Source organism: Crinia signifera, chromosome 7 (assembly GCF_055691185.1).
Source record: "Crinia signifera chromosome 7, ASM5569118v1, whole genome shotgun sequence".
Taxonomy (NCBI): Eukaryota; Metazoa; Chordata; class Amphibia; order Anura; family Myobatrachidae; genus Crinia; species Crinia signifera.
In genome coordinates, this window is record NC_139223.1 from 19,667,911 (window position 1) to 19,684,436 (window position 16,526).

General features: G+C 46.0%; 1 protein-coding gene across 1 annotated transcript; it reads left to right on the plus strand.

The window, feature by feature from the left end:
• The first annotated feature begins 889 nt into the window (after positions 1–889).
• LOC146019909 (E3 ubiquitin/ISG15 ligase TRIM25-like) lies at positions 890–14,618 on the plus strand. The gene is made up of 3 exons (XM_083152557.1): positions 890–973; positions 10,815–10,955; positions 11,939–14,618. The coding sequence occupies exons 1-3, from the start codon at positions 921–923 to the stop codon at positions 13,512–13,514; spliced, it is 1,770 nt and encodes a 589-aa protein (XP_083008683.1). The 5' UTR covers positions 890–920; the 3' UTR covers positions 13,515–14,618.
• Positions 14,619–16,526: the final 1,908 nt, after the last annotated feature.

Below are 16,526 nucleotides of genomic sequence, written 5' to 3' on the forward strand. Positions count from 1 at the left end.
TTTTTATTCGTGAGTTTAATGCTCACTTAATTTATTTTCTCCCTCTTATCTTGCTGCTGCTGCTGCGGCCTGTCCTGCTGCGGCTCCGGCTGTGGCCCCCCGACTTGTCCTGCCTGCGGCCAGCCTCAGTTCCTCTGCAGATGCGTGGGTGGGAGGCGTCATCGTCATGACGTCCACTCCACACCCAGCGTCTGCCACGGCCGCCCGGGGATACTCTTAGGCGGCCGGGCCCTCCTCCACGTAGCCGTGTAGGCCGGCGGCCATGTTCCTGTGGCCGCAGTCTTTTAAAAGACTACAGGAACATGGCCGCCGGCAGTGCAAAAAAAAACGTTAAGGCGGCCGCGGACACGGCCCACAGCACACCTGCCAGAGCGGCCTGGGGGGCAGATGGCACCCTGCCCCCCGGCCCAGCCCGCCCCTGCCTGTTGTTAATGGTCGCTCATGCCCAATGTGCACCCCCAGGAGCAAACTCCTTGGGTGGGGTCTACGCTAGCCGGGCCGTTTGCAAAATGATGGACAGGCAGGTGACGGGTGCTGGGGACCGCCCAGCGTTTTATGGGCCTGCCAACAAAGACGGTGGGTGCGCCCATAGAAACGCTGGGCGAATCCCGGTAAATGCAGGTGTGGCCATGCCTGCTCGGGGAGGTGGCTGACCGCCTGCGCTCGCATGGGGTCGCCCAGCGGTTTCCTGGGCTTTACTTTCTCAAGTCTGATATATATAAAAAATATAATCCCCCCCCCCCCCCCCCCCACATGAAAAATCCAGCATTTGCCCCCACTGCATCCCTGCAGCTTCTCTCTCCTATTCCCTAGGTGGCGCTGCAGAGCACAGGGAAGCAGCTGTGTATATGAAGCTGCCGAGCTACTGCCTGCATGTAGGTGGCGCTGCAGAGCACAGCTCCTCTCTCTCTCCAGGTCACATGGTGCTTCGAGACGGAGCTAGAGGACTGCCGTGGTGCTGCCGACTGTACAGGTGGGTGTTTCTTGTGGAGAATGGGCGTGGGGGGTGTATGGGAGATTGTGTGAATATTTAATAAAACACTGCATGCTGGCCGGGTGATGTCTGGATGTGTGTGTGGTGGGTGGGCAACATCTATGATTACTGTGGTGACTTATTCGATTTTATATTGGTACAAGCATGCTGTGTGTATGTATATGTGTGTGTGTGTGTGTGTATATATATATATATATATATATATATATATATATATATATATATACACACACAATGTATACAATGTGTGTATGTACTGTATACTATGTGTGTATGTACTGTATACTATATGTGTATGTACTGTATGTATACTATGTGTGTATGTACTGTATACTATGTGTGTATGTACTGTATACTATGTGTGTATGTACTGTATACTATGTGTGTATGTACTGTATACTATGTGTGTATGTACTGTATACTATGTGTGTATGTACTGTATACTATGTGTGTATGTACTGTATACTATGTGTGTATGTACTATATGTATACTATGTGTGTATGTACTGTATACTATGTGTGTATGTACTGTATACTATATGTGTATGTACTGTATGTATACTATGTGTGTATGTACTATATGTATACTATGTGTGTATGTACTATATGTATACTATGTGTGTATGTACTATATGTATACTATGTGTGTATGTACTGTATGTATACTATGTGTGTATGTACTGTATGTATACTATGTGTGTATGTACTATATGTATACTATGTGTGTATGTACTGTATACTATGTGTGTATGTACTATATGTATACTATGTGTGTATGTACTGTATACTATGTGTGTATGTACTGTATGTATACTATGTGTGTATGTACTGTATACTATGTGTGTATGTACTATATGTATACTATGTGTGTATGTACTATATGTATACTATGTGTGTATGTATACTATGTGTGTATGTACTATATGTATACTATGTGTGTATGTACTATATGTATACTATGTGTGTATGTACTATATGTATACTATGTGTGTATGTACTGTATACTATGTGTGTATGTACTATATGTATACTATGTGTGTATGTACTGTATACTATGTATGCATATGTACAGTAAATGAATGTTTGTCAGGGTTGCCCACTTTCTGGCTGCCCCCTCTGGGACAGGGAAGCCAGTTCAGTGAGGCGGCGGGGGGGGGGGGGGGGGGTGCAGATGGGGCGGGACACAGGCAGAGAATGGGGACAGAATGACAGGTGTAATACACAGGCAGAGGATGGGGGAGGAATGACAGGTGTAATATACAGGCAGGGGATTGTGGGAGGAATGACAGATGTAATACGTGGACAGAGGATGGGGGGGGGGGGGGGGAAATGACAGGTGTCATTCCTCCCCCATCCTCTGCCCCCATATTACACCTGTCATTTCTCCCACAATCCTCTGCCTGTATATTACACCTGTCATTCCTCCCCCATCCTCTGCCTCCATATTACATGTATAACATGCAGGGCAGGCAGAGAATGGGGACAGAATGACAGGTGTAATATGCAGAGAATGGGGACAGAATGACAGGTGTAATATGCAGAGAATGGGGACAGAATGACAGGTGTAACACGCAGGCAGAGGATGGGGACAGAATGACAGGTGTGATATGCAGGCAGGGGATGGGGGAGGAATGACAGGTGTAACACGCAGGCAGGGGATGGGGGGGGTGACAGGTGTAACACGCAGGCAGGGGATGGGGGGAATGAAAGGTGTAACACGCAGGCAGGGGGTGACAGGTGTAACACGCAGGCAGATGATGGATGGGGGGTGACAGGTGTAACACGCAGGCAGATGATGGATGGGGGGTGACAGGTGTAACACGCAGGCATGGGATGGGGGTAATGACAGGTGTAATATGCAGAGAATGGGGACAGAATGACAGGTGTAATATGGAGGCAGAGGATGGGGGCGGAATGACACGTGTAACACGCAGGCAGGGGATGGGGGGAATGACAGGTGTAACACGCAGGCAGGGGATGGGGGGAATGACAGGTGTAACACGCAGGCAGGGGATGGGGGGAATGACAGGTGTAACACGCAGGCAGTGGATGGGGGGAATGACAGGTGTAACACGCAGGCAGGGGATGGGGGGAATGACAGGTGTAACACGCAGGCAGGGGATGGGGGGAATGACAGGTGTAACACGCAGGCAGGGGATGGGGGGAATGACAGGTGTAACACGCAGGCAGGGGATGGGGGGAATGACAGGTGTAATACGCAGGCAGAGGATGGGGAGGAATGACAGGTGTAATACGCAAGCAGAGGATGGGGGAGGAATGACAGGTGTAATACGCAGGCAGAGGATGGGGGAGGAATGACAGGTGTAATACGCAGGCAGAGGATGGGGGAGGAATGACAGGTGTAATACGCAGGCAGAGGATGGGGGAGGAATGACAGGTGTAATACGCAGGCAGAGGATGGGGGAGGAATGACAGGTGTAATACGCAGGCAGAGGATGGGGGAGGAATGACAGGTGTAATACGCAGGCAGAGGATGGGGGAGGAATGACAGGTGTAATACGCAGGCAGAGGATGGGGGAGGAATGACAGGTGTAATACACAGGCAGAGGATGGGGGAGGAATGACAGGTGTAATACGCAGGCAGAGGATGGGGGAGGAATGACAGGTGTAATGTGCAGAGAATGGGGACAGAATGACAGGTGTAATACGCAGGCAGAGAATGGGGACAGAATGACAGGTGTAATACGCAGGCAGAGGATGGGGGAGGAATGACAGGTGTAATACACAGGCAGAGGATGGGGAGGAATGACAGGTGCAATACACAGGCAGAGGATGAGGGAGGAATGACAGGTGTAATACACAGGCAGAGGATGGGGCAGGAATGACAGGTGTAATACACAGGCAGAGGATGGGGGAGGAATGACAGGTGTAATACACAGGCAGAGGATGAGGGAGGAATGACAGGTGTAATACACAGGCAGAGGATGGGGCAGGAATGACAGGTGTAATACACAGGCAGAGGATGGGGGAGGAATGACAGGTGTAATACACAGGCAGAGGATGGGGGAGGAATGACAGGTGTAATACACAGGCAGAGGATGGGGGAGGAATGACAGGTGTAATACACAGGCAGAGGATGGGGGAGGAATGACAGGTGTAATACGCAGGCAGAGGATGGGAAGAGTCACCTTCTCAGACTTGCCCAGGCACCGCATACTGCAGCTGATCAGCTCCCAATGAATGAAGCAGATAAGTGCATCCTGCGGCTGAGTGATCTCCGCTGCGGCGGTACACGGCAGTAATAGGGTAGAGATAGGGTCCACCCGCTACACATTCGCCTCCCAGCATTGCCAGTGTGCCCGATAACCTTACCAGGCACGAGCACGCTGGCCCCGGTGATGATGTCAAACCCCCCTGCCGGAGGTGCTTGCTCGCAGAAGCCAGCAGGGGCAGCGGCAGCGCCGGGCCAGCAGTGGGAGGCTTTTTAAGTCACCCGGATTCCGGGAGAATCATGGAATCTGGGAGACTGGAAAAGCCTACCGGAGGGTTGCCACCAAATCCGGGAGAATCCCAGAAATCCGGGATTAGTGGAAACCCTACCCAAGGACCCCCCTGCTGAGGGGGCGTCGCGGGAGACTGGTCACATTCTGGGAGGCTTGCCCCCCTTTCCGGGGGGCCAGGAGGGGACCCGATTTCCGAAACCCTTCCGGACATTCCAGGAGGGTAAGCAACCCTGGTGTATGTACGCATACCTCCCAAATGTCCCGATTTTCACAGGACTGTCACAAATTTTTTTTTTGTGTGTCAAAAAAGTGCTTTTACAAATAGGTAACTAAATGGGTAAAAGCTGGAACACAAATCACTAAATAGGGTAGGAGAATATAAGTGTCTGTCCCATCACCACATCCGAGCCGGAAGCGGGGAATCTCACTTCCGCTCCGGTCCGTACCGACATCACTTGTGAGTTGTGAGGTTACCCTGGTAACTAACATAAACAAGTAAAGTGTGGTGCTAAAAATTTTCGGCTTCGTCCATGTGAGAGAGCGGGTGGAACCAGATCAGGTTGTGGCGAATGGTGCTCTTAAGAACCTAATGCAGCTCGTATTACAGACCAGTGATCTAAAAACGTGAACGTGTGGGAGCATATGTTACTCTGAAGAAATGGGGTTGGGTACCGTTATAGTACGATCTAAGAGCAGAGGAGCGATATCATCAAATCCTGAAATATTAAAAACGTGAGACAGATTTTCAATTACACAGTATAGCCCTTACTGATTATTTCACGGAGAAAATTATTCCCAGGGGCTTCAGGATCAGTGGATAGGAATCCTGATCCATTGCAGCCTAGAACGCATGCTCCTCATCATCGAGGAGGCGGGCCAGGAACTGGAAGTCACCCGCAGTAAGTTAGCCCAAATGGAACCCAGTTTCAAGACAGCAGGGCAACCAGATAACAGCCAGAGATGGCTTAACAAGTTACAGACACAGATCGGGATTAGGATGGCCAATCTCGGGATCGGCGGGAACCCGGGATTTGTCCCCCAAAAGGCCGGGATTTTAATCCCGGGATTGGAGTTTCGAATCCCGGGATTTCTGGATTAGACTGTGCATGCCGGGCAGTGTCTGAGCACCCGCTCAGACGCTGCCCGGCACCCGGCAGAGCATACTTACGCTGCATGACCTCTCAGCGTGATCAGAGGTCACGCTGCGCAGGCAGGTCAGCCAGTAGCAGCAGCAGCATTAACCACTTATAAGCTCTTATTGGGACAGCTGCCCTCTGCGTTGCTCACCACATATGTTAGTGCATATGCAGTGAGCATCGGCGCGATGGACGGGGGGAAGTACCACCGCTTCTTGGTACATCCTACCCTTGGTGAGATTCAAACGTACTAAATTTACTACTGCCAAGGAAGACTATGAGACCAATATGGTATATCGATGGATAATGGGTTCCAACAAACCACGTAACACCAGAACACAGTGGTGCAAATGAGGAGATGTCCGACAGAGCGATAACGCTACATCTAATATGCAGATTCCAACTATTACAGAGAAACTTAGGTTACCACATAAAAGGTGCTGAAATATTGTCTACCAAGTTTCAGTTTTCAGTATTTTTTTATGACTGGAATGCCGCCTCACCCCGCAAGTATCTTAGGACATCGGCGTCCTGCGGGTGCACCTTTGGAGTGCACCCGCCAATATATCTCCCTGCATTTTTCTTATGTCAGCCCCCTGCCTTTTCCAGGCATATATAATTAGTTGAAAGTATTTACACAAATAGAGACACACCCATGAGCAGACCACCCAACCAGAACACTGGTCACCCCCCACATTATTAGGTGCTGGCCGCAACCCCTATTATTGCGCATAATAGGCCCTTGATCATTTTCAGCTCCAGGCCCATTTAGACCTTAATCTGGCTCTGGATATAATTGCCTCCAGTGTACAACTTGCAAAGACATGGTAACTCTTTCTATGATTAATAACTCTCATTCTTCCAGAAGATATCAAATGAATCATATCCGGATGTGCGCTTCCACTCACATCATGCATTTCATCTCTTGCCCATGTGGCCTACGATACATGGGCAAAACCATCAGGTCACTACGGGAGGCACTACACAAGTCAGCCATAAAATCTACCATTGCGGGCAAAATGAAAGGAAAGATTTCTGAAAAGCCGGTAGCACGCCACTTTGCCCAGATGAATCATACATTAATGATCTACACCATCAAATCTTTGATCACGTGCTAATTAATCTTAGAGGAGATCGGGCAAGCAGACTTTTACAGATAGAAGACAAATGGATACTGGAACTACAAACTGTGGACCCCAAGGGCCTAAATGAGAAGATCCACTTGGAGTGTCTTTTGAATATTTGACCAAAGATGATTCTGAAACCTGTTTTATTCCTTGCGGATTCTTTTTTTTTTTTAAATTTAAATTATGTATCTGCTCAAGTACATTTTGATACTGTTTTTGATACAAAAACTCTTTATACATTTAGCCCACTCTATTGCATATGACGATTCTTTTCCTTTTCCGTCTTTTCTTCTATTTTTGCTTAATTAACGGTCCTCATCTGGCACTATAATTGTACTCCACCCTGTTTCTTCAGAGTAACATATGCTCACATACGTTCACGTTTTATATCACTCATTTGTAATACTTGCGCCACAACCTGCTCTGATTCCACCCGCTCTCTCACAAGGTCGATGCCGAAGCTTTTTCGCAACACAATTTACTTGTTTATTTTGGTTACCAGGGTAACCCCACAACTCACAGGTGACGTCAGTATGGACCGGAGCAGAAGTGAGAGTCCCCGCTTCTGGCTCGGATCCGACATGCGGTGATGGGACGGACACTTCTATCTCCTACCCTGTTTACTGTAGGCAAGAGTCTTACTATTCACACAGAGGTTTGCACCTTGACAAAAGGGTCGTTGAACCCAGAAAAATTGGTTTACAGGCAACTTTTCTGAATTATATTATTTGCACAAGTCTCAGTGCCGCTGATTATTTCAACTACCGCATATACATATACATATATATATATATATATATATATCACCAATTTTTGTAAAATCTCAAAGAAGTTTTATTTGCATCAGGGAAACTGACATACCAACATCGACGTGATGTAATGTTTCGGTCTGTGATAGACCATCATCAGCAACTTCTGATGAACAACCTGGCATCCATCCTCTAGAGAGGATACAACTATACTGCCTCACCGGGTCAGCTTATATAACCATAGACAGGAAGTGACATCATCATTCACTGTCCATGTACTCACCACATCGATTAACCAATAACAACCAGATAAACAGACTCTAATGAATAGATAAATACATTCATTATACAGTGCGCTAAAACCGCTAATGTATATCAAAAAAGCAACCATATAGAGGCAGCGGTTCATAGAGAACTAGCCGCTAATCGCTAACAACGCCGGGCCAGAAGTCCGCTATGCGTTCCACGCGGATCTATTGGAAGTGACGTTTTTGCATTCCAACTGCCAGAATCCGTCAGTGGAGTAGTATGACAAATAGAGCAACGCAAGTACCGCCGGACCGGAAATACATATTATGCGTACCACACGATCCAGGCGGAAATAACCTGTGCGTTCCAAAGGAGCGATCACTAACTCAAACATCAATAAATAAGTTTAGCTACATATATGGAAGCAATTAAATCATAGACATGGGTCCATTTGCAGTATAATTAACAATATGATGTTAGAACAGATACAAATATGCGTTCCAACAGAGACAAAGAGGCCAACCTGGGTTGGTTAGGAGCGCCTGCCAGGAGTGGTTTAATCAAAACAGCAGCTGCTTGTGGGAGTAGTCAGCTCCCAAACACAAGAAAAAAACAATAAATAAAATAAAGCAGCACTGAAATTACAATGTAAAATATTTATTACATACACTAATAAAACATTTTAAACATTAAAAATGAACCAATGGTGTAAAAAGGTTATTGGATGGACCCAATGATTATAGTCACCGATATTGAGGTAGTCACCGATATTGGGGTGTTATTTCAAAACCTGCTCTGATCCTTAGCCTTAGGACAAAGGGGGGGGGGGGGGGGGGGGTTGGCAAAATAAGGACTTCCCCACCCCCCCCCCCCCTTTGCACTAAGGATCAGAGCAGGTTTTGAAATACCACCACAATATCGGTGACCACCTCAATATCGGTGACTACAATCATTGGGTCCATCCAATAACCTTTTTACACCATTGGTTCATTTTTAATGTTTAAAATGTTTTATTAGTGTATGTAATAAATATTTTACATTGTAATTTCAGCGCTGCTTTATTTTATTTATTGTTTTGTTCCAACAGAGACGGCTGCCATCTTGGAATGCGGTCCTTTGTATATTGCGGTCCTTTGTATATTGTATATTACTGTATCTAAAATTCTAAGTGTCAATATCACCTGGCAATGAAAAGTGGTGAGGGCGGGTGTCACGGACCCACCGGTCGCCTGTTCAGATACTTCAATCTTAGCAGCTCCGGCCGTGACTGGGGTTCACTTTGGACACTCGGGTCCCTTCTTTGAGGTACACTGCCACCAGCCAAAGCCTGATTTTAGCACTTTGAAACTGCGCAAGGAGCGGCTTGGCTCGCACCTGACCACACAATACAGTATAAAAATAAGGTAACGCTGACCACTCTCCGTTGGCTAAAAAAAGGTCCTAAGAACACAAAACCAGAACTGAGAATTATATGATTTATTCCTAGAAATACTACAGAGCTTTAGTGATAAAAATGGTGACAAGATATTACAATGATTTTAAAAGCACACACATTGATACAACTCAAAATAAAATAAAAGGGAATTTAAAAAGACAGAACTGTATCTTACACCTAAGTACAAATCCTGCCATGGTGGATGGTCTCCACATGAAATCAAACGTCGCTTCCAGCTAGATGCTGCTCCCCCAAGAAGTACAACTAGGTTTTGAAAGGAGAGGGGTTTTATCTGCAGCCTCCCTCATCCCTCCGACCCTTGGAATTTTTAACCATTCCCTTGCTGAGCCTATATAGGATCTTTCACATGAAGAATTTGTCTGCTGTTTTCAAAGGGATTGATAACTGGCAGGCTTCACTGATAAGAGGTCTAAACTGGATGGGGGAGACAAGCCCTGTCCTCTCCATGGTTTATGAGGGGTCTCAAATCTTTATCTGACATCCTACCTTCAAAGGATTACTACAGATGGTCAATCTGAGGGAATACAAACCTCAAACTCCCAGGGTCACCTACACACATAATACAAGACATGCCCTGATTCCAAACATAATGATCACAGGAGACATAACTTTACAACAATATCAGACATACATTGATCTCACATTAATAATAACGGGAGGCATACTTTATTTTGATCGATCACCTGATCTGATCGTTACAGCGGGATACAAGCCAACCTGGGTGGCAGCACTAATACTGGCAATATAAACAAAATAACAATATTTACAAACACACCAAAATCAAAAAATAAAGACAAAAAAATAAATATAATATAACATTTCTCCATGAGTGAATAAATCATTTTTAAATAGTAATTTTTATAAATTATTTAGTTTTTAGTTTTTATAGCATTTTTGTAGATATACATATATTGGTATGTTTTTATAGTTAAATTATATATGGTTGTTGAAACACAACCAATTTTGTATTCATAGCAAAATAATTTTTAAATAGTATACAAAAAAGACATACAAAAAAAGAACATAAAACAAACAACCTGAAGACACCCAACTCAACTTCAAAAAGAAAAAAATCCAAAAGGAAACAATGCAAAAATTAATAAAAAAAAACATAAAGACGGGGAAAAGGTAGAGGACAAATCTTGTAATCTCTATCACAGAAAAATAGACAGAGGGTTATATTCGTTGAGCCCACGAGGGGACAAAGTACCCAGATCGTAAATCAATTTCGTTCCCTTCTTCTTCAACATAGAATAACGGTCACCACCCCTAATAGGTTTAGGGACATAGTCGATAATCATGCACCGGAGACTAGCCACATTGTGGCCTTGAGACACGCAATGCTTGGTGACTGGTTTATCAGATGTCTTGGTTTGTAGTGCTGCCCTTATTGATGTCCGGTGATTGGCCATTCCCTCTCGAAAACTTCTCTTAGTAAGACCTACATAATAAAGGCTGCATGGGCATATGAGGATGTAAATGACATAGTCCATGGGACAATGTAAGCAATGCTTAATCTGGATCCTTCTTCCGCTATGGGGATGGGTAAATGAGGAGCCAGTGTTTAGTGACCTGCACGTTGTGCAGTCACTACATCTGGAACACATATATATATACATATATATTTTTTTAAATGCAGCACAGAAGCGGACAGCAGACAAGTACCTGCCACCAACTCCCCACTCCTCAAACAGAGCTTGACACAGCATACTACTACTCCAGCATCCCTGCCTGACAGCAGCCTCCATCTATCTCCAACCCAGCACACAGCCTCGCACAGGTAAGTGGAACATGCACATTACATTTTGATATGGAGCCAACAATGTTCTAGTTACCCCCCCCCCCCCGGCTCTTGCTGTACAGACGTGCCAGCGCAGTGGACCAAGGAGACCCTACATCTAACCTTGAATAGCTAGGCTTGGTAACCCAGCAGGGATTTACTTGGAGAGTGTCCAATGGATGGAGCAGGCTCCTGCTCGTCCTGTGCCGGATATCTGTGCAGGGCGATATACGATAATACATGTAGTATAGGTTATTATATGATGTTCAGTAGTATAACTGCAAAGTGTGAGCAGCTGGATGGCTCAAGTAATGTCCGCACTCTTCCAGTATGTGTGCTTGTGTACATATATGGGGGGCACCATAACATGAGCTTGCTCCAGGCGCCGCGGCTCCACGCTACACCTCGGTCAGTCACTCCTCCTTGGATCCAGCCATGGTGCAGCCGACACATCTGCCACAACTGTGTGTTGCTATTATGTCACCATGGGCCAGAGGAATGTTTCCCTCACCTTGCTGTAGCCGGTTCTGCAGGTAGTGGACAGTTCAATTAATAAGTTTTCACACAGTGACTTTGAGCTGAAAGCTGCTTACTCGTCTGAGCGGCTTTCAGCCCAAAAGCCACCCAGTGTGTACGGGGCACCGGTGAGTGGTGATGCGCGCTCCTGCATCATTACTGGCCACTGCTGTTCAGCTACTGGTATTACTAGCAGATGAGTGGCGGAATGGGTGGCTTTCCATAGCATCCTGCTATGGAAAGTTGTCCACTCCCGGGAAAATTGCCAAAATAGGTGAAAAACATGCACTGATCGTTTTTGATCCCAGCGATTTCCCCCATCATCTCTCACCATACACCCTGGGCAAAAATGCCCAGGGTGTATGGACCTTGAATGTGACAGCTCTATTCTGACCCCACACAGCCATTCCAGACATACTTTCACTTTCATCACATCTCAGAAAGTTTCATTTCTTCCTGTTTCCTAGAATGGCGTCTGCAGACCTGGAAGCTGAGCTGAGCTGCTCCATCTGCCTGAGCACTTATACCGACCCCGTATCCCTGACATGTGGGCACTACTTCTGCAGGTTCTGTATTGTGAGTGCGCTGGATACACAGGAGGGGGCCGGGGTCTATTCCTGTCCGGAGTGCAGAGCAGAGTATCAGGAACGTCCGGTGCTGGAGAAGAACAGGAAGCTGAAGAACATTGTGGAGAGATTACTATGTAGCCAGCCAGATCCAGAGGAGACCTCGATCCTCTGTACTTACTGTGACCCACCCGTGCCAGCGGCTAAAACATGTCTGCTGTGTGACGCTTCATTCTGTGACAAACACCTGAGCAAACACAGTAAGTCTGCTGAACATGTTTTATCTGAACCCACTGATTCCTTTGAGGGCAGGAAATGCTCCGTACACAAGGAGATGGTGAAGTATTACTGCTCCGAGGACTCTGCTGCTATCTGTACATCCTGCTGGGTGGCTGGGGAACACCGGGGTCACCACGTGGAACTTCTGACTGTGGCCTCTGAGAAGAAAAACGAGACACTGAGAGCAGTTACTGAGACCTTGAAGTCTGATAGAGAGGAAAATGAGAGGAGAGTGCAGCATCTGCAGGATCATAGGAGAGAGGAGATGGAGAAAGCCACCAGGGTCACCAAGAGAGTTACTGATCTGTTTAGAGACATCAGGGAGAAGTTAGACACCCTGGAAAAGGAAGTCCCACGTGAGATCATCAGGCAGGAACAGCAGATGTCTCTCTCAGTCTCTAATCTGATCACACAGCTGGAGACACAGAAGGACGAGCTGACCAGGAAGATTAGTAACACTGAGGAGAGGTGTAGCATCACTGATCCATTTACTGTTATGAAGAAAGATCCAGGAGGTGATGTCATGAGTCACAGGAGCTGTGATGTCACCAGTGATGTAAGAGTGGCTGGATGTGTGGATGAGGGAATAATCTCACAGATGTTACACAGGGGACTTTCCCTCGTGGCTGATAGTCTGATGGATCTACAGATAAAGAGACAGTTCTCAGTGATGGAGAAAGCTGATGTATTACTGGACACGAAGACAGCCTCTAATTGGATTATTATATCAAGGGATCGCAGATCTGCTTCTAATAGTAATGTTTACCAGAGCAGACCAGATAGACCAGGGAGGTTTATAGATGGGCAGGTGGTAAGTTCCTGTAGTTTCTCATCTGGGAGACATTACTGGGAAGTGAATGTAAGAGAGGCAGAGATATGGATGATAGGGGTGGCCGGTCACAGTATGGAGAGAAAGATAAAGGGTAATGAATCATTCATTGGTTTTAATAACAAGTCCTGGAGCCTGAGCTATTTGAAGAAACTTGGAGTATGCCATAACAATATACATACCAAAATATATCCAGAGTCCTCTCTGCAGACAGTGGGGATATACCTGGACTATGAGGCTGGGCGTCTGTCCTTCTACAAGCTGTGTGACCCCATCAGACACCTGTACACCTTCTCCGCCACCTTCACTGAGCCCCTGTACGCCGCCTTCTATGTCTACAAGAATTCCTGTATCAAAATCATAAAGTAGATACTACAACAAGGAGATTATGTGCAAGAAATCATGAAAACATATTAAACTTACTGCGGAAAATGAATAAGTGAATATTACTAATGTTTTTCTTTGGATATTATTTCCAATAATAATAACAGTTCAATTACTACTGTAGAGGTGAGATCTTTTTGTTATAGAATTAATATATAAGTTTATCAAACAGTAACTTCCATCCATAAAGTTTGTATTGACTAAGTTAGAATAACATAGAGTTCCCCATACCGGGGGGGCAAAGTTCCCCCGATCCGCAGACTCCAACCATCAGTGACCAGAGCTGGTTTGTTCTTCTACTAAGGAAGGTCTGTGTCAGGCAGGCATCGCTGGCGGTGATGACAGTCTGTGTAGGACGCTTATTTCATGAAGATCTTAGGAGGGAGGCATAAACACCTCCACCTTCATCATCATCATCATCATCATGTGTGGGACAGGCCTCCCTAGTAGCAGAGAACAGAGCTGAAGTTACCATTGAAGGCTACAGTGACACCTGCTGGAGAGGAGGGATGTTACACCCCTAATAAGCAGGACTTTATAGCTTACAGTATTATAACTTGCTCACCTCCGCCCAAACTAAAGTGTAAGTTCTTGGAGCAGTTCTGTAAATATAATGCCAGAGATTCCTATAATCAGTATTATATCTATATAATCTGCATAAAATACATTACGATCTGATAGAATTTATATCTAAAGGTATATCACAATCTGTTCTTACTCCCAGTATATTCGGGTCCTGCCTGAGGATGACATGGATGCTAGCATTAGACGATATGTCATTTACCTTTGTATGCCAGACAAGTTTTATATTACTTACCTCCCAACTTTACACTTATTATAATCTGGAACTTCAGAAAATAGGGTGGGGCCACAGAAGTGGAGGGCAAGGCCATTAGTGGAGGGGCGGAGAATAGCAAAGCGAGCCCAGCGCTCCCTTAGCAGACTCCCCTCACCACCCTGTTAGATGCCTTGCGCATGTTCTCCACTCTGTCGCTTGTATGATTACATTTCATTCCATTGTTATGCTTTTATTCTACTCTTGTTACTTGTATTATGTTATGGTTAAAAATAAATAAAAATTACTTGATTCAAAAAGTAACGCCTTGTCACCCATGACATGTAGCATGTTACATTTGTATGTACAGCGGTCTCTGGGCGGGTGGCTGCAGTGTGTTGGTTTTATAATGATAATTTGGACCTTTTTTGGGTTCCTGTGGTTGACAGGAAACAGGATCTCCGCACCTGCCGGTGACACTGATGATGCAGATGCAGCGGGCAGGTAATACACAGGTACTGCTAATATAAGGAGCCATGGCATCTTATATACGTACATGAATAAAGATGGATCAGTTCTCCGGCCTCCTGTCTGCTGCCTGACCCATACATGATAGCAAAACACAGGAACCGTTGATGCGATGGAGCAATAGGAATATGCAGATAGCATCCTGTATATCCAGGGACACCATGCAGACCCCTGGTTCCATTGTCAACACTATAGTCTGCAATGTTTCCGTTTGAAACAGGGGTACTTGTATGAATTTGTTTACAGATTTTACATTTAGAATGGGCCTCTAAGTCCCATTTGGTTTGGGAACCAAAAGCAAGGTCGAGTAATACCCGTGTCCTCTCTGGTGTTGGGGATCGGGGACTATTATTCTATCACCTCCTGGAGGCTTACCGCTTTCTGAGGATCTGATGGGAGGCCCGTGTAAAAGTATTGCCCAGGGGAATCCTTTGAAGGACACTGCATACCCGCGGGTCATAACCCCGGTCAACCAGGCGTTTGAAGTGGCGCTGATCCATTCCTGCACAAAGTGAAGAAGTAGGCCTCCCACCCTGGGGTACCCAAGAGGGAGGCTTGCCCCGTTAGGCTGCAGGCTTGTCAGACTTAGCTGGGGGCTGTCTGGTGGCCCATGCCTGTTTAGGCTTGGGCTAATTGGGTTTAGCAGCATTGCAGTGTCTTGGGAAGCTTTGTCCCTTTGCCTTCTCTTGGGGTCGAAAGGTCTGAAAGGAGCAGAGGGTAAACAGGCCATCTTGCCTGCTGCCAGAGTGGCTACAATCTTATTTAGCTCTTCTCCATAAAGAACCTCATTCATGAAAGGTAACATTTCTAATGTTCTTTTTGAATCTAGATCATATTTTAAGGAACGCAACCGAACAATGCGCTGTGCCAATACTGAGGCAGCTGAAGCCTTAGTGGCTAATATACAGAGCATCGCTAATGTTTGACGCTGCTTGTTTAATGTGAGTGATGCACATTTTACAATCTTCCAATGCATCTGCTGGCAATTCTTCCTCTATAACATTAAGCCAGGGTTCAATTGCCTTCGCAGCCTTAGGATGCTGCCACTGTCGCTCTATTAATTGCCTCTGTGAGCGTAAAATTAGACTTAAGACAGTTCCTCAAATATATTTAGGTAGTGGAGATTGCCAGCATTTCAACATGTGCAAACAAAGTGTACAAACGACATATTTTGCAAGAACAGATTTTTTAATTTTATACAGGACCATCACACCAACGGTCACTGACACAAGTCCAAGAGGAGGACAACCCAGATCTTGAGATCATCCTTGTGTCTGTAGAACCGTTAGTGCCTGAGGATGACTAAACATCGGAAATCAGACACCACACACCTCAGCACATTGAACCTCAACATGTCCCCACAGCTCCACGGCCGCTAATATAGATCTGAGGCTGACTGAACTTACTCAGACAGTCCAAGCACAAGCCAACGCTATTCGTGCGCAGACAGATTCTTTGGTGGCCCTGCACACCCATTTAATTGCCCAAAAAAGGAAGTGAAAATTTCCCAAGCCCAGCTACTATTAGCAGTGTTTCCTCTACACCAGTGAGCACCTCTCCTACCACTACACCAGTGAGCACCTCTCCTACCACTACACCAGTGAGCACCTCTCCTACCACTACACCAGTGAGCACCTCTCCTACCACTACACCAGTGAGCACCTCTCCTACACTACACCAGTAAGCACCTCTCC